Raw genomic sequence first — 25,510 nt, forward strand, 5'->3', positions numbered from 1 at the left:
TAATAGCTATTAGAAAAACTCTTTCTTTAATTAGCACTATATCTTATGATTGGTGCCATAACAATAAGAATTTGGCACCAACAGAATAATACAGAATTGGTCCTAAAGATTTTACATACATTGAATAGTTGTAGTACCCAAAAAAGAATAGAAAAAGAACTGCACCATAAGATTAAAAATTACAAACATGAAAAGAAATGGCTAAGATAAAAAGCAAGAAAAGGGTTCTATTAGTCCTAGTGATATGATAATAATGGCTTAACAATAATAATTCATGGGGTTGTTGGAATTAAAGTCTTTTGCTGTGAACATAGCTTAATTTTCTCATAGGTGTACTTGATTTGAGCCTGCATTGGACAAAAATAGCTTAATATAAATATCAATTTTGTTGGGTCTAATAAAAATGATATATTTCATATATATGAAATAATGTAACTTCCAAATTTTAGTACCATTGAAACTTTGTGATTGTGGTGATTTCCTATTTGGAATTTGGCCAAATCCCATTTCAACAATTGTGTGGAGGTCATCTTCAGAGAATGCTATTGGATACTGAAAAATCATTCAATAAGAAAAGTTAGAAAAAAAATACACTTTATTTTTTCAATGAGTTCAATGACTGTGTACTTTTCATGTAGTGACATGTAAAAAAGTACTTTTTTTTTTACATTAAATTGATTACCTGAAAGCCATTTTCATTAAATCCACTAAGGGAAGGTAATTGCATAGTACTAATGGTTTGGCACAAACTAGTATCTAATGGGTCCACTGAGTTGTGTGTAACAGTTTCATTAGGAATGTTATTGTGGATTGCTCCATAAAAGCCTTCTGCTGAGGAATTTAGTGGGAATGTTGGGTCTAAAGAATTATTTGATTGAAATATCTGAAAAGAAAAAGCCAAAAATCATGAGGAAAAAAAGCAGATTTTTTTAATGTTGAAAAAAGGTATACCCCATTGTCTAGAGCCATGAAAACTTACATCTTTTGAGATTAGATTCTCAATACTAAAATCCAGCCTAGTGTTAACAGTAGCCAATTTCATAGAAAGGAACTGCCAACAAAGGAAAAAAAAACATGGTTAGCCGATATTCAACCGAAAATCGGGTCGTCACAGCTTATTAGTTCACACTGATTTACCTCAACTTGGCGTTGTAATGACTGAACATAGTTTATAATTTCATCAAGCATAAGTGCTTTTCCAGTGACCTACAAGGGAATGATTAATTCATAATCCAAATTAGTAAAAGGAACACATTTATGCATACAAAAATTCTGAATTCTGATTTTGGTTTATGAAATAGCATACCTTATTACAACCTGGTACAAGATCTTGGAGAAGTTTCATCCTCTCACTGATTTTCTCCCTCCTTACCTATATTAAATCATTAATCACGAGTTCAAATCCTGAAAACTATCTCTTTATATCCGAGAATAAGGCCGCATACATCTACCTTCCACTGAGAAGAAAAAAAGGACAATGATTCTTACTCTTTCTGCAAGACTATGGCTATCAGTAGCTTGACCTCTTCTTGCTCTAACATGAATATAATCCTTTGGTGGTTCAGAAGATTTTGAGTTACCCTTTTTCTGTTTCTCATCACCTCCATTACTAGCATCCCCTTTGGATTCTTCCTCTTCCTTCAAAGCTCCATTTTCATTTCCATCACCTTCATTTTTCTTGTAACGTTTTGCATTTGAGTCTTCACCACCCTGAAATAATAGACCCTTTGGAATTTAGAAAAGAGTACATAATTTCAACATCAAGTCTTGAACATAATTTCATGAATCACATTTCTCTACGAAATTACTGGAAACAGCCTCTTTGCTAGCCGAGGATTAGACTCTATACATCTATCCCCCAGATACTATGTTAAATAAGAGTCTCGTACATTGGGCTGCCGATTTATATTTCTTTAGGAATTTAGTGTAAAACAAAACAATTTGGACACTAAAAAATTGCTTACAATGACAGGATTGGCAGAGGTTGAAGTTTCTTTTGTTTTTCCTTTGGAAGAAGAACCTTTTCTTTTCCTGGAATTCATATAAGAAGAAGGCTTGACCCCATTGTCAAAATTTGGAATTTGTTCAGAAATTGTAGATTCTTCTTGAGAATTGGCAACTTCCATAGGAGAATTCTTGTTCTCTTGAATACCCATTTGAGATCCAACTCCAAGAACTTGAAGTGATGGACTACTTGAGACTCTAGTGTACTTACCATTTTCCATAAAAGTGTTAGATCTTTGAGCCAATTCATCATTGTTTTTCAACCCCAATTGGGTTCTTCTACCATTGAAACTCCTACTTCCAAAGCAAGAAAACTTTGCAGCCCTCTCAGCAAAGCCAGAATCAGATGAAAACTCACCAACAGTTGAAGAATTCAATGACATCATTGGTTTCACCAAGTAACTGTTGTTGTTGTTGTTTATGTTGTTGTTGTTGTTGTTGTTGACTTTAGGAGGAGAACTCAAAGGGGTGTTATAACATGAAGTGTTGTTAGTACTATTGTTGTTGTTGTTATTAATGTTTCCTAATTTTCCAATGAGTTCTCTGATGATAAAATTATCATTTGAAATGTTGGAATTTGAAGCTGCAGGGGAAGAAACCATTGAACTAAGTGCTGAATCAAATTGAAGGCTATGATCATTTGACTTATCCAATGTTTTGTTGTTAAAATCCATAGCAGATGATGATAATGATGATTGCCACATTTGAGAATTGAGAAAGAATTGATTTTCCATGAAGGGAAGTTGGAAGTGTTTGATGAAAGTAAAGTTGGATATGAATGTTAGTTATTATTGTTGCTTAGAAATAAAGGCTAAATAAAAATAGATGTGAATTACATTAGAAAAAAGAAAGAGGGTGAAATGATAGTGATGAATGAGTTAAGGGTGAAATTGGTGAGATTTGAGTTCAAAGGAAAGAGGTAGGTTGTGTGTGTGAAGGGAAATGTGTTTGTTTAATAAAAAAGCTAACAAAAACTATATATATATATATATATATATATATATATAGATATATAGAGAGAGAGAAATGAGAGAATGGAGAGAGGGGATAGATGGGGTTGCAAATTGGGGTTAAATAGAGAAATCAACACAAAGGTGAGTTTAAGTAATATTGGATATATATTTGTTATCTCACAGTTTCTGTTATTCCATGTGTTATGGACTTGTGAATGGCTAAAAAAAATATTTTTAAGGTAAAATTTAATTATTAAATAGTTTTTTAACCAATCATAAGCTTATAACACATGAAGTAGCAAAAACTGCATAAGAAATGTGTATGTATGTCACTTTCACCCTATGTTATTTTTATTGGTTTTGTTTATAATACATGACCATATCCCATTCTCATATTGTGCTCGAAATAAGAATATTTTCCTCAGATTTATTTATATACTTTAGATTATAATTATTTAAGAATATTTTTTGTATGAGAACATTTTTATGGGGTGGGGATTCACTTATTTTAAGAGTAAGTTTAAAAAACTTACTTTCCATTTAGCTATCAATTCTTGGAGTAAAATTCATCCTCTTTTTATTTATTCTTATAAGAAAATATGAATCTAAAGGTAGAAATGAAGAGAAATTTCTATATTGTCAATATAAATGGAGGGTGTAAAAAGAATAATGATCATTTCAATTATTATTACTATTAAATTATTAATAACAGTAATCAGTTATACTAATAAATATTAAAAATATTTTATTTTCTTGAAAACTAAGGTCAAATGTTAACAAAATCTTAAAGGCGATATGACAATGAGTCGTTTTATTATATCATTATTTTAAAAATGTACGTAGTTATCAGTAAATGATGGTCATTCGTTTTTATTGTTCTTTGTGCTAAGAAACTCCTCTACTATTAACTCATTATAATAAATTATAAAATAATGTGTGACATTCAAATAAGAATGAAAATTTTGAATTTGAAATCTAACTCCTAAGTTATTTTTCTCTATTAACGTTAATGTTTTTTTATATTTTAATTTTTTTATGGAAAAATAACTTCAAATCATTGAACAAAGATAATATTTACATCAACTATTGAAATTATTGAACAAATAAATAATTTTTTTACTTTAATTCCAAATAAAAAAATTTACAATTCAATTCAATCAGAGTTATTAAGTTGAAGCAAATATTTCTAAACTTCATAATATTATGTGATAAAAATGAATACAATAATCTTGATTTTATTGATATGTGTAATACTAATAAGGACCAAAATTCAACTTATTAACTCATCAACTTTTAAATGCATTTATAATTTTTGGTCTTCCTGATCATATAATCAAGTTTTTCCAATATATTATATTGTGTATATTTAATATTTGTGAGGTTGAATAATGAAAGACATTGAATTTTGAAAGAAATATATGTGTTCTTAATCCTATGATAAAAAATACCGTCCGTGCATTTGTACAGATAACTTGATATTTCTCATCTAATACTTAACTCTAAATTCATTGTAAAATGTTTCTTGCCTTTCAAAATTTAATGTATATGAATTTAGATAAAGTCCTAATGTAAATTTATTAATTGAGCCTATCATTTATAGTATTGGTTGAGCATTTTCCATGGAACTCCAAAACTCATAAGCTCCACTTGAATTCTCAAAACAGTTTTTATAAGATAAGAAAAACTCAACATTTTCATTATGACTATATGAAAAGCATAACCACTAATTTACCAAATTACATGAAGATAAATACTTTATAAAAAAGAGAAGAGATTCACTTACTTTAAGATAAGTTAAAAAATTTATTCTACATCTTAATCATTTATTCTATAAAAATTTAATGGTTAATATAATTTGAAGTTATACTTAGGCCATGATTCAAATATGAGGTCTATTATGACTCTAGTTATGAGTTTAGTGGACATAATTTTACCTAAAAACTACCCATGATTCTAGGTGTCATACTGGACTCTCCAATAATAGAATGTGAGGGTCAGATCAATGTATTTAATTAAAAATAAAAAATTCGGATCCTTAATATTTTTTGGTCACATTTTAGAATTTAGGTTCAATACCAAACTTTCAAATATCGGAGAGGATCTTATCCCGTAACTAAGAACATTAGGGAGCATAATCGTGCTTTATTTCTTGATGTTGAGGACTTTCACGTTTTCTAAATATTTTTGCTCATTTTAACCTCTTTTTCTCACTTTATCCACTATCGTTCCTCCAACACTTCTTATTTTCAAGTGTGTGAATAGCAAGGAAACTTTAGTGAGTTGACAATTAAATCAATCATAATACTGTAAAAATGAACTAAATTTTCTACAAATAAACCAACAAAATAAAGGGTTATTAGTTATACTTAGTCCTTTAAGCATCAAATAGGTATCTTGTTTATTTAAATTAACATATTTTAAATATCATTAATCAACTTGTTTTATTAAAAAAAACTTGTATGAAGACATATATAAGACATTATAGTTGGAGCAAATGTATTTATATTTTTTGGTATTATCATTTATGATTAAATTTTAACTAGGATTAAATTTTTAATATGTTGTCAAGATTTTATGGTTGTTTCTATATACATATGTCTCTACACAAGTTTTTATCTGATTTATTTTGTTTAATTTATACTTAAATGGTATAGCACCACCACGATCCGTTGCCGAGCACCACCACGACTCGTTGCCGAGCACCACCACAACCACCGTGAGCCATTTCTTCACCACCAAAAAGAAAATTAACAATAACATAGCATGTTGTTGAGGATTGAGAAACAAGATACTTATTTGATGCTTAAAGGATTCAATATAATTAATAACCCTTTGTTTTGTTGGTTTATTTGTTCCTAATGAGTGATTGTAAGAGGTATATTAATTTTAAAATATTACAAGTTGGAAATTTCATCACTTCATTGTTAGATAACGAAAGAAGACACATGCAAGTTGCACATAAACTTTTCTACCTAGTTTTGTGTTATCTTACAACTTTCTTCACCATCATATTCAATCATTAACAAGATAAAAAATTCGTTGGATATATATTATTCATTTTTTTAATAGAATTGTGAATTAGAAAGTACAAAATATAGTAATATAGAACTAACCTATTTAGATCAATTGATTAAGAAATATAAAGGTCAAATATGCTTCCAATTATTAGTGCACATGGTGTGGGAAAGAGGCTCATATGTCCCCAAGGGAAAATGTTCACATCTTTCACATAATTGTTTGTCTTGTTTTTCCTTGTTTGCATTTATAAAATTGTTAGGTTGTTTTTGCTTCATTTTTTTTGGACTACTAATGTTATCATCTCACATTTTTAGACAAATAATTAATTGTTTCAGGATGCATGTATGACTGCTCCTCCCAATAAATATCGTTCATAGGAATCAAATCATTGATTTTTTATCTTTCTGATAATCTAGTGGAGTCTTACATATGTTTTGTCTTTCATGATTGAGTAGAGAGAAACAAAAATATCTTAGTCTAGTATTGTACAACCATACTAGATCCACATGTATTATACTAGGTCAAATATTTGATTTATGTGAATACAAATTATTGAAAGGGATACACATTAATTCTAAAAGGGATTAGCTTTACCTATAAAAATGAGGGATACAATTGATTACAGAAAGTAAAAAGAAAGAAGAGAATGATTAGTTACAAACTATATGTAGGGAATCAATTGTGCAAACTAGAATTAAAATGAAACTAACCGTAATCAAATAGTATATACATAATTAAAAAATGTGAGATGTGACATGTATATATATGTGTTGTCTCACTCTTTTGTGTCATTTTATGTGTTAAGATATATGATTGACCAGAAATATATTTAATAATTTATTTCAACCAATCAAAATTATGATACATAGAGTGATATAAAATGTGGGACAGCAGATCTTCTGCCTGATGTGACAAGGTGTGAGTTAAACAAAAGTCAAAATAGCAACAATAATCAATCTCCCACGGTTTTGGAAAATCACAGGCCACTGGTTTTGGAAATTTCACGTGGTAGTAAAGACTTCATCCACTCATATATTCAAATAAATAACTTTATGACAAATAAGAAGAGTATGCAAAAGCAAAGGAAAGAAAATAAGTTACTATAAAATAATTATAAAAGCCACTAAAACTTGTAAGCCTAAAAAAAAAAAAGCACTCCCACGACTTATTACAACTTACAACAAAAAAAACTTGCTATTTCATTTAAATATTACATAGTGTATGATTTTTTAAGAATGTAATATTTATGCATTGATAATATAAAGATTTATATATAATTAGTACATTGTTTATCATTCATTTCATTTGAATTATTTTTTCTTTAAAAGTTAATGATAATTTAAAATAAATTGTGGATGATACATCGACAATGTAAAAAACTCTTACACCATTGGCATATACTTCGTTTTCTCTTTTATAACAAGGTAACGGATAAATTGTAAAATTAATTGTCACTTTTTTTTTTTAAATTTTCAGAAGAGAGAAATAAATAAAAAGATTTCCTCCCTAAAAAGATTCATAAAGAGTGTATAATGTCATGAAGACATTTATGAACAACTTAGTAAAATATTTGGAAATATAACTACACATAAAAAGATGAGTGTTATATTAATAGTTTTATCATTCAACTTTATTAGTTTTATTTAATAATCATTGATAATTAAGATATGAATAATGAATGATATGATAGTGAAAAAAATTCTTACACATATTCATAAATCATAATACATTTCTTTTTTCTAACAATACTTGATGAATTAAATGTAAGACCATAGACTTATATTATCATTGTGTTGTTAACTTTTTTCCATAATTTGCGGCTAGAAATACTAAAATGTTATCACAAAATGTCTAGATTCCTTTTCAACCTTGAAGAACAATCTACAAATAGTAAGGGAAAAGGGATGACTGAATGCAAACATAGCCATTAAATAAGTAATATTAGTAATTTGTTTTATATTGTGGGGACAAAACTAATAAAATAAGACTTTTTTAGATGCGTAAACTAATAAAAGATGTAGATTTCTTGTGAGAAAAGAATATTAATAATACATATTTTTTAGGCTTAAAGCAATAGTTCTTTCTTTTAAGTTAATATTCATACAATGTAAAAAAATATATTATCAATATTATTCATTATTCGTGTATTATTTTTATTTAAAAATTAACAATGATTAATCATTGATTAACACAAATGATAGCTGAGGCAACAATAACATACAAAACTTAGTTTTTATATCTACTAAGCATACACTATTTTCTCTTAATTTTCTTGGCTTAAGGATTTGTTGCATTGTATCATGTTTAATGAATTTCCAGTCTTTTTTAATCAACTCTCCGTGTAAAATTTTGTTTTAAAATAATGAAAAAAAATGTATACAGTAACAATATATAGATTCTATACATTATTACTGTATTTATTTATTTTTTTAAAAATAATTCAAATAAATTATGAACATATATAAATTTTACACTTTCAGTATATAGATATTATACTTTTTAAAAGATTTAAAATGCAATTTATTGGCAAGTTGGTGCAAAGGACAATGGTCGTGTTATCTTATAGTCATTGAGGACTCAACTTGGGTGATGCTTTAATTAGGCATTATTATTCTTATTGGTAGTTACTCATATTTTGGTCATTAATTATATATGTAATTACTTGTTTCTCTTCTCTTGATTTTACCATAAGTTGAGTCAAAATATTTCCTGGGTAACTTATGGTTGGAGTTGAAATCATATTATTATTAACAATGGGACGGGTACACTTACTTTCAATCATAATCATCAATTTTAAGGAAATCTAATAGTTTAAATTAACGAGTAGATCTAAATCATTAAATATCCATAAAATTGATGACTATAAGGAATAATAAGTTTAAAAAACCTACTATTAGAGTACGTGAATCTCCACTCTATTTACAAAGGCTATTAGTTACTTTTGCCTCTTTGGTGCATTTTTTTGGTACATCGAAAAGAGGAAAAAATAACAAGAAAACTAAGCTGAGAAATCCATAGCTAATAAATCAGACATGTTAGTAGAAACTATAAATTTTTTAAAGATAACCTAGAGAATAAAGTATCTCATGCTATAAGGAGATAAATTATCTCCTACAACCATTAAAATCATGACATGCGTCATAAAACTAAGTTAAGAAATCCATAGCTAATTAATAAGACGTGATAGTAAAAACTATAAATTTTTTAAAGATAACCTAGAGAATAAAATATTTCATGATATAAGAAGATAAATTATCTCTTACAACTACTAAAATCATGACATGTGTCAGAAAACTAAGCTGAGAAATTCATAGCTAATAAGTCAGACGTGCTAGTAGAAACTATAAATTTTGTAAAGATAACCTAGAGAATAAAGTATCTCTTAGTATAATGAGATAAATTATCTCTTACGGTCACTAAAATCATGACATGTGTCAGATTTAATCATTTTCTACAAAAATATTGCTAAAACTAAACAAAAAGTATACATATCATACTTTTATTGACAGAAGAAAATAAATTAACTTCAAGGATATACTTTATTCTCGATAATCTAGGGCTACAAACTAATTTGAAATCAGACAGATTTTGCATAAATAATGTCAGTACATATATTTTTTTTCTCTAATATTAAAAGAATATTCCCTACTCAAACATAATTTCTCCACTAAAAAATACAGCATAGGCTAAGGGTAATTAATTAATAAAAAAAGTATCAATACTGAAATAAATTGACACGAAAAACAATATTACTTTTTCCTCAAAACAAAGTTGTCATGAATGAAAAAAATAGGCTTTAACAATTTGTCTTATGCAAAGGGCACCTTATGTCTACAGAACAGTTTCTGAATAAAAAATACAACTTATTTTCTACATCTTCTTTGGCGTATTGCCATCATATATGCATACAAATACACATATTTAAAAACATATACTATATAATAATAGTGACATTATTAATACTTAGAAAATTAAAATTATTATTTAATATAAGAGACATTAAACATTAACTATAAGCAATGATGACATATATGTGTGGAATAAGTTGTCCACGATTGTTCTATGTCGGAAGCATTGGATTTGGAACAAAGTCTCATAATGTATGCTAAGTACAATAGTTTATGAATGAAGAACGTACATAACAAATTAATTGAAAGCTTTTAAAAGGAAATGGACCAAGTAGTGAAGTAAAATTGATTTGTACTTCACAATGAAGCAAAGAAAAATATACAGCAATTTAGTTTTTTATTTGTGATTGAAAGGAAAAGAATGATTATTTTCTTCAGTAAAAGCTAAAGTTTACGTAAGCAGAATATAAAGTGGAGATACTTAAGTTACTTACAACCACAATAGCTAGAATAGAAAAGTGATTATTTTAGTTCTTTATTTGGAACCATATATCGATGCTCATTTCAGATACATCCTACCCCACAAGAGATTGTTCAAATGCATCAGACTATTGACAATATTGTTCTTTCATTATGTTAGTGTCTAGTTTTAGAATTAGGAAAATGTTGCATGTATATTAAAAAATGTGTAGATATAAAGTAGGAAGGCTAAGTAAAGAAGCTCCACAAATAAATTTGATAATGTGATATTATTATAATAGACCTCCAAATTTTCTGGGAAAATAATAAATAATTATCATAGAAGAAAAAAATTCAACTTCAGAGAGGTGCCATACACCCATTAAGAGCATTTGTAACAAAGATTTAATATGTATACATTGATAGTGTAAATGTTTTTTACACTGTCAGTAAATCTCTATCATTCGTCGTATGTTAGCTAGTAATGACTTTCAAATAAAAATATTACAAATCAATGAGTGATAATGTAGCAACAGTGTAAAAAACTTTATTTTCTACAAACATAGAGAAGTATAGAGAGATGCCATTTACATTGTGACATACTTATTTTTGCATGAGTGCTACAAAAAAAAGGTGGAAAGAAAACATGGAGAGCCAAACATTCTATTCTTTTAACATTGAACTTATTACTTTATTCACCACATATCACAGACAAAACGCATACAATCATTATATTTTCAATACTAAATATTAATTACATGAAAATGAAAACCATTAGAAGAAAAGGTGGAAAGAATCCCAGTAAAATATATTTATGAGAAATTGTAATGGGTTATTAGTTAACATTATTTAATAAATCTATATTTCAAATTTAGAAATATTACCGTACATAATTAAATAGCCAACAAAGAATATTTTATTATTATAAAATGTCTCAAACAAGTTAAAAATATTATCAAACAACATATATACTATGCTTTAATTATAAATAGGTTTAAAATGTAATTAAATAATGGAATTTTACTATAATATAAGTTAACAAATGATAAATACAATTTCAATAAGTTAAAAGTTTTTATCATCTTAAAATAACATTGTTTTAGTTGTTTTTTTTTTAAAATTGATTGACTTAGATGATCCAACCATTCAAGTAATTGATTTTAGACTTAAATCAATCAACCTGAACCGAGTCAATCCAGTTTTAATATAAAATAGGTTAGATGAGAAGCTCAGACTAATCAAATGTCCAATTCATGATTAAACCGGTCAGACCTCCGAGTTTACGTTGGATATAATTAATGTAACCTCAACACTTAACGAGGAAATAATATTCCACACCTTCCCTTGAAGTTTGAGGTGCAAGTGTAATGAGGAAATAAATCTCAAGGGAGCTAGGATAATGTAAATATAAACATGAAGGGAATTAGTTATTATTTCTAAAAACATATGTGAAGTATAATTAAATCTAAAATACAATCACATACACTGCGGGCGTTGCTCTAGTAATGTAAAATCTTATTAGATCTCATAACAACCAAAAGGTCAAACTTTAATTCTTGTAAGTGACACTTGTTAGAAGGAACAATCACACATCCCGAAAAGATTATTTCTTTATCCACAAAGGTGAGTGGATACCCTTCATAGTCCCAAAAAAAACAATCAGAGACATTAGTGGTTTCCCCAAGATTTAATACAGATAACAATGTAAAGCAGGTATTGCTGATAAATTCTGCAATACAAAAAACAGTGCCAAAGATCAAAATTTCCACTTCAAAACAGAAATATATAAAACTCTCAAATAGAAATCTTTAAGTAGTTAATGTGAATGGAAAAGAAAAATATTTAAATCCATAGCAAGTCCTACAATTCATCAATCCATTTTGTCAAGCAAAAGCTACAAGTTATTGCTTCCTTCCTCTTCCTTTCTTCGTCGGTTGCGCATCCACTTGATCTTTTCCAGTGACTTCTGATAAATCAACTGCAGAATCATTGAACAGTGAAGAATGTGAAGAAAATCTCAGTGCCATATAGAATATCCAAAATGTAATCAATGTAAACCATATAGACCAATTACATAATGTTCACTTGTTCAGCACTTATTGTTGTAAGCTATTTGCAATCCACACAAACCAACATGTTAAGATTCACTCTTATGTAAATCAGCATCTAATTATGGTGCTATATCTTATTCTTGCCCATGACTCCAACTTATATTAAAATCACATGAAAACAACTTCATTGTTTAAACAAATTTCTCAAAAGAAGCCTTTGACAGTTTCACTAAAATTGATACTAAGGAGAATGCTTTTGTGCAGTTTAAAAGCATCGCCATCGACAAAAGCTTAAGGTAAGAGATGCATACCATCAGGACCACGAGCCATCAGAGCAAAGAATATGTTATTCAGTTTTTCCATCTTCCTAGCCTCTTGTGCTTGGTCCGTCTTATACTTCAGACACTGGTCAAAAGTCAAGAATTCACCTTTAGGACATGAGACTACATGCGACTAATAATGTAAGAGCGAAGAGATGATATAGAACAAAATGCCACTAACAAAGGATGCTCATTGCAAGGGATATAAATATTGCATATAGTTGAATCCATGATAATCATATAAGCAACAAAGATTATATTCAGCTAAGTGGAAGATTGTGTTTGCTTTATGTATCCATTTTGAGTTATGTTTTTCTATTAATTACATAATACCACATTGTTTCAATTTTGTTTCCTGTTTTCAAGCTTTTGCAGAGGAAGTGATGAAAACAACATTTTCTTGACAAAAGTCTTAAAACCAGAAACAAAGTGAAAACCTTGAGGCAATTTTATATCTAGGCTAAATAAAATTTACTCCAGTGAAAATCACTAGGTTTTAGGTTTTAGTCTGTAACTTGTTCTCCGAATTATCTCATTGGCGAAGAGAGCTGGCTATAAAGGGGCATGACAGAGGAAACTGTAATGGATAACTTCCTGCTTTCCATCCTTTTTCAACCCAAAAAGGGATAAAAGGATATTACAATATGCAAGGAAAAGTGCCATTGAATATAAAGATCTTGAAGATTCCTACATATAGCAGCCTCATCCTTAATGTAAACCTGTAAGGCCGATTTAGCCCACTGGCACGATGATCAGATATCTAAAGCCTAATAGTTCAAGTCACAAGAGAATGGCATATTGAAGGAATAAGTAATCACAGATTCACAATCACAACTTATCCCTGTGAATGGATTCCTATTTTAAATGCATACCAATACACACAAATATAATCATACAACCGAAGTGTAACTAATTTCCCTTAGGCTTAGCGTTGGGGTAGGTTAGGATGGTTTTTTGCTCAACCTAACCTTCCCTATCCCACAATCCTAGAATTAGCATCCTACCTCCCACCACTCACTGAGCTGGAGTTGGAAACCTGAACCTGCCGCTACATGGATATTTAAATTCTGCACCCTAGCACCCGCCTTGTCCAACACTTACAAAAGTTTTAAACACAATTTTATACCAGCACCATAATAATCATAATTTAGAAACCAACGGTGAACCGTCAAGCTATGTAACTAAAAAACAAGAGAGCACTTCTACCACCTTAGAAGTTGTGTCTATTCAATGAAGTGAATAGACACACCTTAGAACGTAAGTAACAAGGGACAAAATTAACTCAGACTTTTATATATAGGATGTGGGGCGGATTAAGCTTAAACCCACACTCAACCCACCTTATAAGGATAAATAACCCTAAGACTCACAAAGCAGAAAGAAAGTCTGTCCCATGCCAGGTGAGACAGGTTTGGTACCGGCCGCCAGCCGGGCAGAGAGGGATCAAATTGCAAGTTTTCATAACAGCATGCCCTATGTCTGTATTCAGAGGAAGAGTCCTTGGTATCTCTCTCATTAAGATCTCTCTTCCAAAGACCATGCCAACATACACAACAACGCATAGTCTAATGACTTTAATCACAACCTCTGCATTCTGTGTGTGTAAGTACAATATCTGTACTTTTACTAGTCTGCAAGATGACGTTCCCTGATCTATACATAGCTAGAAAAGGACACCATCTCATGTAATTTTAGCCTTTACCGTATCAAAAGGGGGAGAGGGGGAATCATAAAGAATCAGTTAATGATGGTGTTTCTTTAACCATCTATCAGTAATGTGTCGAAGACAACTCTTCTATATCTCAAACTTACATGCCCTTCATGCAAGACCAAGAGTACATTAGATCGAGGTGTAGCCAACAAACAGATATATTTCATCTTGTGCTCCAATTGAACTTAATTATGAATAATGAGGGCATAACAAATAGAACTCCTGACAATTTGGTCACCCAGAGGTTTTGATACCATGTCAAGAACCAATTATCCTAAAAGCTTAGGTTGTTAGTGGAGACTGAAAAATGAGTTTATATCACTAACAATATGAAAATAACATGCAAACTAAATAGCTAAAACCAAAGGCGAAATGGAATATTCAACAAAACAAGTAACTTGTCGGTCACTTGATCAGGTAGCTCATTAATCAGAATCAATTTCATTATTAAATTAAGTGGAAAAGCAAAAGGTAATGTTCATAAACACATAGCCCTGCCCAAAAGAAAAATTCGACTAATTCACTACAAATCAAATTGCAAGCAGAACAATAGGTTCGATGGAATGGGAGATTTCTAACCCTAAAGGAAGAGCAGTCCCTCACTAAGAAATAAATCCTAATCGCTAACCAAACAAGTAGTAAAGTAGGATATTAATATCTTATGAAAGAAAAATAATATATCCTCCTACAAAATCAACCTATAAATCCTCCTACAAAATCAACCTATAAATCCTCCTACACCATAAGAAAAGTGACATGTATCACAAAGTGGTACTTCACTTATTAATGATTGGTTTACAAGTTACATGCCACTTTCTTGTAGGGTAGGATGATTTTGCATGATGATATATCATTACTCCTTATGGAAACAAAGGGGGCAAACCTTGCTTCCAAATGACGTCATCCATATACATTGTATATAACATTAATATCTTCACATTGACGACCATTAAATCAATAACATTGTACGGGGAACTCAAAATTTGAAATGCCACACCAGATTTCATGACTCTAAAACCACAATATTTCTTAGGAAAACAACATTGTTCTGGGAGAAACCAAAATGTGGTATCATATCTCTCCATACTTTCACTCTCAAACTTGCATTCCAAAATTAATTCCATAATAAGAAAATGACATTCATGATTCAAAAAAGGAAATATAACAAATTTAACCATTAAACTTTTTTTTAAAGAAAATGAATCAATACCTCTCGGTTGTCGGTGACCTTGAGTACCAACTTGCCATCACAGTGCCTATACTTCATGACATACCGTGTCTGCATGCCACAAACACAATCCAAAATATTTCATTATTTATAGAAGAGGTTAATAAAAAACAAGGAAAAGATAAATAACTTAGAGAATAATGAAACTAAGTTACAAAAAATATAATTTGGCTTTACACAAAAAATAAAAGCATGAAAAGACAGCAAAAGGTAGTGAGTATCAACTATAGGTATTTATCAACACCCCAAATAAAGCATAATATCCACTTCCATTTTTGTTTATTACACATACAGTATTACATTTGATTTGAAGCTTTCAAGCTCTTGCTTCTATATGAAATAAAAAAGCATGTGAAGTAGGAAATTACAGATTCAGGATCTGCACGGAACAACTCAATGGATCGTTCCACGAACTTGTCCCACTCAGTTATGTAAACCATTGCTCCAGGCAAAAGAGGACAGGGAGCTCAGCTCAGTGTTTTCAATAACTTACTTCCTGTTGTCAAGACTGAATTCACCAGTCTGTCAAAAGGAAACAAATGAAATTATAAGAACAAAAGTCTCTAAATGGCTAATAATAGTATATTCATGACGTGAAATTAGGAACCTCAAGCAAGCAGCTGATTTACATTATATTGACAAAACCGGCAAAGCAACATATTCATATGCATAATCTCAAATCTCCTGCAATTTACTTGAATTTCGACCAATCTACACTTTTTCACAAATAATATAGACATTTTTTATAGCTAAAGAAGTTAATTAAGAAAAAAGGAAGAGAAATACAACGATAGGAGGATAAGTCATCCAACGCAATGCAACAGCTACAAAGAAAAATACAAAACGAACAATGCACAAGGGCAATCTAATCTCTTGCAAATCTAAAACAGCAACCCCTTAAAAAGGCCATGAGCCGAGCATTAAAGAGAATTCGATAACCTAATTCTATCCCACAAAATATCTACAGACATCAAAACACCTTGAAGAATCCAAGTGTTCCTCTCCAACCAGGTGCACTACAGAAAAGCAAATGCAGCAGTTCAACAAAATGTTGACCTCGTTTCTGCATCCCGAACTTTTAAACCTTATTTGTCAAAAAGGTTTCTACAGAGTTCGGACAAACCGAATATTCTCCAAAAAAACTAAACAGCCTATTCCAGAGGAGATTAGCAATTGGACACCATGATAACAGTTTCAGAATTGTTCATGCACATAACACAAATATTAGGGGGAAATGACTATCTTAGGTCTCCAAATCTGCAATAAATCATTAACTAACCCTATATGTCCAAACAAAAGACTTCACCTTCGAAGGAGCTTCGTATTTCCAAAAAAATAATTTAATGTATGGATAAACCGCAAATAAAGATGCCGCCCTGTACACGAGGCTCCGACCTAGTGGAGTCTGAGGAGCGTAGATATACACAGTATTATCATCACAAGCGCGGAGAATCTGTTTACCGGATTTGAAAACATACAATCCAGATCATAAGGCAGACAACCTTACGAGGCATAAATCGCAAACACAGAGGAAAAAAATTGTAATAAGTATTTGTCAATCCTGAAATGTAAGTAGTCCATTTTGATCATTGTAGTGAGAACCTCAGTGTAAAAGGTAAACTAGTTGCATATTAAACGAGTTCAAATTCCGGAAACAACTTATCTGCTCGTACTATAAACGGAAGCCTCGTGCACTGGACTGCCGATTAGACACAGTAATTGATAGTTTTTATACTATAACATGAGAATTGGGAATAATAAAAAACATGAAGAAAGTATAATTTGATATAATAGTTAAAAGAAGATTGTTAATTTCTAAATAAAAAAGAAACAGTGAGAAAGTGACCTAATTACGAGATAAAAAAGAAAGAGGATATAATTAAGAAAAATAATAGTACGATTATTAAGATCTAGAGCGATGAGATGAAAGAATGAGAATGTAAACGACGACGTTTTGGGTTAAGTGATTGCGTACCTAAGGGTTAGTGGCGGAAATCTGAGAGATTCTGATGCGAGAGGAGGAGCAATTCAGAAATATGTAATAAACATGACACTGTTGTTTTCTTTTTCTTATTTTTTTATATTTTTTTTACTTGTTCGGTTTCTTTGTTTTTTCCAACAGAAGGTTAACAAAAAATACATTTATTTTATTTTCTTAAATAAAAAAAGTAAGAAAAAATGTATGCCATTAATGGTGTATGACAAAAAATGTTTAATCATAATTGATTATTCAAAAAAGTTAATTCAAATAAATAATGAATGATTTGTATTAATCTTTACACTAACAATACATAGATATTAAATTCTATAAAATATATTTTTATACCGATGTATGTTAGTAAGTGAATTTGGCAATCCTCCCTGATCAGAATTAGGACAATCTTCATTATTACGCACAAAATAAAGATCATATTAATATACAGAGAGGGAGATGCTATAAAAAACAATATTTTTGTCTTTTTATTTATAATAAAATAACATTTTTATTCTTATAAATAAAAAGAATAATAATAACTCTTATATTTAGTATTAGAGAGGATATATGTTCTATTATTAAATTATATAAAAAAGTCCGGGTGTTATTTGGGTTGAAAAATTAATTTCCAAAGTTTAGCAATATGCCCAATTTAGGGATGAGTAGGGTCTTAATTGAACCCAAATATTATTAGGTTTATTAATTTATTGAAGAGTTTGGATTAAAAAATTAGTTCAATCAATAGTTAGGTGAGTAAATAGTGATATAATTTCATATTTTGAATCATTTTTTTCCAATTGCTTTTGGTAGTTATTTATGATACTTTTGTGCCAATGAGTTACTACAAGGATAAGGATATCATTTTATATGATATTGAATTTCTAATTTTTATATAAAAATTTGGAAATTATTTACAAAATATACACAAATACAATATTTCATGTATCAAATTATGTGTCTATAAAAATAGTAATATTGAGAAGAATTTGCATAAAAAGAGTAAAATGGAATATATTTAATTGGATATAAGAACTAGTTCGAATTCAAAAGTTTGTGTGATCGATATCTAGTATCACGAGGAGCCATCGATTTAAAATTAGTTTTAGGTTCAAAATTAGCTCGATCAATACTTCAGGTCAAACCCACTACAACCACCACCATAATGCAACCATGTAGGGTTTCATATGTTGATGGTGGTGGCAAAATAGGATAATAATTAAGGTGGCATGGTATCAAAGGTAATGAAGGTTATCATTAATAGTAATTGTAGTAAAAGGTGGTGACACTGAGAAACTATAAATTTAGAAACAACTTCTAAAAAACGAAATTTACAAAATTATAAATTGCAATTACAAAACTAAAAACTAGTTTTAGTTTTTTAAAATGTAAAACTACAAACCATTCCAAGAAGGGTCCTTGAGATTATGATTTAAGTTCAAAAGTAGTCAAGTATCTCCACTTCTACTTATTTATTTTAACACTTCTACTAACTACTTTTATAATTGGGAGCATTATAACATCTTAATCCCTTTGCATCATCACTCTCTTCATCTTGTTGAATATACTTTGCATTTTGTAAGATCCAACATTATCATCATTCATATTTATATATTTATAATATTAGTAAGCCAAATCCAATTTAAGCTCCTCTCATCTAAAGTTCCACAATATGGGATGAAGTGTGACCCAAGGTTGAGGGTAATCTTTTTGGACAGAGATCATATGTCTCAAATGATGTCCTACTCAATGTCTCAACTCAATCAGAATGCTACATTTTATTACTTTTTGCTTTTAATTTTTTTTATTCACGTGTTAATATATGATTAGTGTAGGATAGGAAGTGAGACATAATTAAGGACAGTTGATCCACATCCCACGTTTCTAGGTCCTCATCATTATCAACACTTCAAATTATGATTTTATTTCTTATAAGAATGAAAGCTTGGAACTTTGACTAATATTAGAGCATGCACACTCATAGAGAGTTTGTACACTTAGACCTACATGCTTAAAATTATACTAAGTGAATGACCCATTGAGAAATCCAACTAAATTGCCATTAAAGTTTGATAGTGGAGTTTAATAGCCACTATCTCATGATAATAACAACTCTACATAACTTACTACGAGATTTGAGGAAGTATTCTTTCCGGTTATCATAGAGAGAAGTGTTATCAAAATAAAAGAAAAAAAATAACATGTAACATTTTTATTCTTTTATCAGAAGGAGAATTTTTATTCATCTTTCATTTAAATACGTCAGTAGGAGATCTTCATTTATGAGTTATATCATTTTTTTATGAATTAAGTGAAAGAAGTATGAGTGAGCTTGACACCACATTTTTTACTCAAAACCATAAGACATTTAGTGTATGGTTCATCCATTTATATGTTCTTCAACTCATCCATTTTTTCACAATAAGAAACTTTTTCATTCACACTTAGAATAATCGACATCTCCCCCTCAAGTGTGAGTTAATCTCGTTCGAGTATTGGATACATCAGAGATCAACTCTCTATCTACTTATAGCGAAACGTGTCGCTTTGACCTCTCTTCAAGAAGATATTCAACACAAAGATCTCACATGGATATGTCAATAACTTGTCGCTTTAATACTCGGTTGAGTCATTGAACCATTAGCTCTGATACCACTACTATCTTCATCTATGAGCTATAATATTCTTCAATGGGCTAAGTGAAAAATATATAAATGATTTTGACACCACATCTTTAACCCAAAACCTTAAGACATTAGGTATTTTACTTATATTTTATTTAACTCATCTAGGAAGTTTTTCAAATTATGTTTTATTTCATTTTAGGATAATTTAGGTTTTTAATTATAACACAAATATTCTAAAAAAATAACAATTGATTAGTTATTTAATTCTTAATATTCGAAAATAATATACATTAATGATTTTATCAAAAAAACAATTAATAATTCTTCCTGTTGAAAACATCTCTATTTAATGGTTTTAATAATATCAAAAAACCTTGAAATGATATGTAAACAAATTATTATGATTTAGACCTTAATTTAGATAGGGGTGTATTAGACTTGTCTCCCTCACCATCTCATGTTTTGAATTTCACTTTGAGAAGTCATAATTTAGAATGTAGACCTCATAATATTTTTTGGATATAATCGAATTATGCTTTTGGTTGTCTCAATACTCATCTCGATATTTCATAAAATATATATTTCTTATAATTAGGTATGAAATAATATTAAGATTAGCGGACTTAAATCACTAATCTTATTTATATTAATATTATTTAGTATCGAATGAATATGGTACTACAAAACATAATTTTTTAAAAGAATAGGTAAAACAAAACAAAAAAGAAAACTAGAGATTCTATACTTTTGTTTTTTTCTTTTTCTTTTTGTGAAAATATATTTGAATTATATGATTTAATTGTCCTTGATATTTCAATCTATACATTATTAACATATTAAATTAACTTAGTTCTACATAAAATACGAATCTTGAATCAAATTTAGAAGCATATGAGAATTGAGTCAAACTAAACTACTTTTCTTAATCTATGTAGCGTTCAATTTAAATTTTCTATCTTCTTTTAACTACTATATCTTGCCGACACAATGAAAGGGCACAATTTGTTAACACGTTTTAAATAGATTAAGATTATAATAGTTCAAAAAAGTGATTTTTCCATTTATTTAAGAAAAGTAAAGTTATATAGGTGGGTGGAATACTAACATCACTTAAACAGTATAATTGACTTCATTGCTAGGGCTTTATCATGCCAATAGTCTTATACAAAGGTATTCAACAAAAACTTCATGACCCCATTGAATTTTTTTCCAAAGCTTATCCAACTTTGATGGCACTAAATAAGAGCTAGTCTCTTTCAATCTTGTATCCATGTATGGTCTTTTTAATCACTTTTCTTATTCTTCTTCTTAGGACATTAAAACAGTCCAATTCATTGGTCCTTTGAATTTGGTACACTACTTCTTAAACTTCATTAAATATCATCTCATTTAAGTGAAGTACTCTCCATGAACTTCATTTATAAAAAAATAATAGTATTTTAGAAAAATTATCAAAAAGTACTCTTAATAATCCAAGATATAATAAGGAGCAGATGTAGTAATTCCTAGGAAAATCTATCTTCAAAAACTCAAAAGTGACATGCATAATTCATTTCTCTTATATGATTATTAATTACATAAAAGTGTAAGGTTAAATATGAATGTTTATATGAGATTTTTTTTTATCGGCAATTGTTAATATGTTAGTATTTTGTTGTCGGGAATCCTCTTACACCCAACCATTTAACCACCTTATAACTCCTTTTTTTGTTAATGGTGGGGACTCGAATCCACACTCCATTTCTTACTACCAGCCTCTTCACCATCAAACTATCTTATGACTCATTGAGATTTTCATTAATGAATAATATGTAAGTACATCTTTCAATGTTTCTGCCTCCTAGTGTTATAAGGTTTGCCCTAACTTTACTTTAGTGAACTTTAAAACTCAACTCACCTAAACTTTGAATGTATAAAACAGATACCCTAACATAAAATCAACACTCAAATTTAATAACGATGTATTTTTAAGTCATTTAAAATATTTGAATTTTATAACAAATAAAAATTTGGCTTTCATAATAATTATATCAAAATCTATATACTACAATAGTTTAAGGGTTGGAATGGCATTAAACTGAACTGTTGTTTACATCTACTTATATAAAACACATATATATTAATTGGTTATTGGTGAAAAATATATGTAATTCTTTTTCTCAAATATATTAGACTCTACATCTTGCATTAACTCCATCCTACTTCCCATGCACAAAGCAATGCATGGGAATAACAACTTAATCGGAACATATGATATTTATTTGAATTTAACCCATATTTAATGGAGGAAACCTCTTTGATTGAATTTGAATTAAAGATTTCTTTAATTTCAAATATTAGGTTCAGAATTGGGTTTTCATATTACAAACCCAATCTAATTTATATATTAAATGACAAATTATAGAATTATCATTTATATATATATAATTTCTATAGAAAAAGTTCATTTAAATGATAATAAACTTGTTTTAGATGAGTTTGGTTTCTCAAAACCCTATAGGGTAGAGGATAATATTCTATTTTTATATGTTTGGTTTATGTATGAAATTTCAGATTCGAGGTTAGGTAAACACAAATCCAATCTCAATCCACCTTGTTGTCATTCCTAACATGCATGCACCCAATCCGATCTACTTCAAACAACTTAGTTCTTAATGTGAACACCCAATTACACTTAGCAACTAAAAAATGGGAACACATTTGTTGTCTCACACTTTGTGACACTTCATGTGTCATGCGCTTGTGATTAGTTAGAAAAATACTTAATAATTATATTTTATAACTTATGTCAATCTTGTATCCATGTATGGTCTTTTTAATCACTTTTCTTATTCTTCTTCTTAGGACATTAAAACAGTCCAATTCATTGGTCCTTTGAATTTGGTACACTACTTCTTAAACTTCATTAAATATCATCTCATTTAAGTGAAGTACTCTCCATGAACTTCATTTATAAAAAAATAATAGTATTTTAGAAAAATTATCAAAAAGTACTCTTAATAATCCAAGATATAATAAGGAGCAGATGTAGTAATTCCTAGGAAAATCTATCTTCAAAAACTCAAAAGTGACATGCATAATTCATTTCTCTTATATGATTATTAATTACATAAAAGTGTAAGGTTAAATATGAATGTTTATATGAGATTTTTTTTTATCGGCAATTGTTAATATGTTAGTATTTTGTTGTCGGGAATCCTCTTACACCCAACCATTTAACCACCTTATAACTCCTTTTTTTGTTAATGGTGGGGACTCGAATCCACACTCCATTTCTTACTACCAGCCTCTTCACCATCAAACTATCTTATGACTCATTGAGATTTTCATTAATGAATAATATGTAAGTACATCTTTCAATGTTTCTGCCTCCTAGTGTTATAAGGTTTGCCCTAACTTTACTTTAGTGAACTTTAAAACTCAACTCACCTAAACTTTGAATGTATAAAACAGATACCCTAACATAAAATCAACACTCAAATTTAATAACGATGTATTTTTAAGTCATTTAAAATATTTGAATTTTATAACAAATAAAAATTTGGCTTTCATAATAATTATATCAAAATCTATATACTACAATAGTTTAAGGGTTGGAATGGCATTAAACTGAACTGTTGTTTACATCTACTTATATAAAACACATATATATTAATTGGTTATTGGTGAAAAATATATGTAATTCTTTTTCTCAAATATATTAGACTCTACATCTTGCATTAACTCCATCCTACTTCCCATGCACAAAGCAATGCATGGGAATAACAACTTAATCGGAACATATGATATTTATTTGAATTTAACCCATATTTAATGGAGGAAACCTCTTTGATTGAATTTGAATTAAAGATTTCTTTAATTTCAAATATTAGGTTCAGAATTGGGTTTTCATATTACAAACCCAATCTAATTTATATATTAAATGACAAATTATAGAATTATCATTTATATATATATAATTTCTATAGAAAAAGTTCATTTAAATGATAATAAACTTGTTTTAGATGAGTTTGGTTTCTCAAAACCCTATAGGGTAGAGGATAATATTCTATTTTTATATGTTTGGTTTATGTATGAAATTTCAGATTCGAGGTTAGGTAAACACAAATCCAATCTCAATCCACCTTGTTGTCATTCCTAACATGCATGCACCCAATCCGATCTACTTCAAACAACTTAGTTCTTAATGTGAACACCCAATTACACTTAGCAACTAAAAAATGGGAACACATTTGTTGTCTCACACTTTGTGACACTTCATGTGTCATGCGCTTGTGATTAGTTAGAAAAATACTTAATAATTATATTTTATAACTTATGACAAACTTATGACACATGGAGTGATACAAATACAAAGTATATGACAGCAAATATGTACCCATACAAACTTATGACACATGGAGTGATACAAATACAAAATATATAACAGCAAATATGTACCCATAGAAAATGAACCGGAAGATACGGTTGAGAAATACAACGTAATTTTCCATCACTCATTTAAAATTATGGATGGAACCCACATGTTCCATCTTCTATAATACTTGTCGGAGAATGACACGAAAGATGACACACACCGTTCGAGTACAAGCTGGCACAACTCTGCCACGTGTGACATCTAGCACTCCATTATACAGTGGGAAAGGATGCAGGGGATTGAGACCCAGTAGCGAAGACAAGTACAGAGTAAGTAACACACGCGTCGTGCCAGCTGTTAAGGTCGTGGATTCCGTAATTGTGTGTAGATGGACCATGCGGGACCCCACCTACTCCCTCACTCTCTTTATACTGTACCTTTCCCCTTCCATTAATGAGAAAATGATGAATGTATTGACAGTGTACAAGATTTAGACACTATTATTGTATTATCTATCATTGATGTTTAGTTATTGTTCACTTTCAAAAAAATAATCCAAATGAATGATAAATGATAATGTTTATATATATAAATCTTTACATTGTCAGTATACAGATTTTACACTCTTCATTAATTAGTATTCACAAATTGTTTGGACATAATTACTATTTAGTAGTCCCTTTTCATTAACATTTATTTACTAATAAAATTATAGTTAGTACATTTATATATACATCACTTCTTTTATTTTTATTTTTATCATTACTATTATTTTAAGAGGGAATTGTGATTAAATTTTAATGTGAATAATACAATGATAATATAATTTTGTTTTACATTTGATGCATTTATTATTTATTTTTATAATTCAAAAATTAATGTATCTGAAATGATTTCTTTTTTAAATATTAATAAAATTATAGTTATTTTTTAAAATTTACTATCATGTTATTAAAACTCTT

At 29.3% G+C, this 25,510-nt stretch overlaps 2 protein-coding genes across 2 annotated transcripts; both read right to left on the reverse strand.

The window, feature by feature from the left end:
- LOC109360712 (transcription factor bHLH62-like) lies at positions 1-6,851 on the reverse strand. The gene is made up of 9 exons (XM_019605779.1): positions 6,841-6,851; positions 1,965-2,978; positions 1,489-1,710; positions 1,307-1,372; positions 1,138-1,206; positions 980-1,051; positions 683-883; positions 453-552; positions 1-347 (listed from the first exon to the last, which is right to left on the reverse strand). Exons 2-9 carry the CDS (start codon positions 2,736-2,738, stop codon positions 325-327), a joined length of 1,527 nt encoding a protein of 508 aa, XP_019461324.1. The 5' UTR covers positions 2,739-2,978; positions 6,841-6,851; the 3' UTR covers positions 1-324.
- LOC109360714 (signal recognition particle 9 kDa protein-like) lies at positions 12,052-17,589 on the reverse strand. The gene is made up of 5 exons (XM_019605781.1): positions 17,568-17,589; positions 15,961-16,114; positions 15,575-15,643; positions 12,645-12,738; positions 12,052-12,260 (listed from the first exon to the last, which is right to left on the reverse strand). Exons 2-5 carry the CDS (start codon positions 16,030-16,032, stop codon positions 12,184-12,186), a joined length of 312 nt encoding a protein of 103 aa, XP_019461326.1. The 5' UTR covers positions 16,033-16,114; positions 17,568-17,589; the 3' UTR covers positions 12,052-12,183.

This window comes from Lupinus angustifolius, chromosome LG11, assembly GCF_001865875.1.
Source record: "Lupinus angustifolius cultivar Tanjil chromosome LG11, LupAngTanjil_v1.0, whole genome shotgun sequence".
NCBI classification, from domain to species: Eukaryota; Viridiplantae; Streptophyta; class Magnoliopsida; order Fabales; family Fabaceae; genus Lupinus; species Lupinus angustifolius.

Coding starts and splice junctions, on each gene's coding strand:
- LOC109360712 (XM_019605779.1), bottom strand. CDS start 2,738: ATGGAAAATCAATTCTTTCTCAATTCTCAAATGTGGCAATCATCATTA. Junction 1,711..1,964: donor CCTCTGCCAATCCTGTCATT/GTAAGCAATTTT, acceptor CTATTATTTCAG/GGTGGTGAAGACTCAAATGC. Junction 1,207..1,306: donor TTGTACCAGGTTGTAATAAG/GTATGCTATTTC, acceptor ATTCCCTTGTAG/GTCACTGGAAAAGCACTTAT.
- LOC109360714 (XM_019605781.1), bottom strand. CDS start 16,032: ATGGTTTACATAACTGAGTGGGACAAGTTCGTGGAACGATCCATTGAG. Junction 12,739..15,574: donor AGGTCACCGACAACCGAGAG/GTATTGATTCAT, acceptor ACTTTTGACCAG/TGTCTGAAGTATAAGACGGA. Junction 12,261..12,644: donor GATGGCTCGTGGTCCTGATG/GTATGCATCTCT, acceptor ATGATTCTGCAG/TTGATTTATCAGAAGTCACT.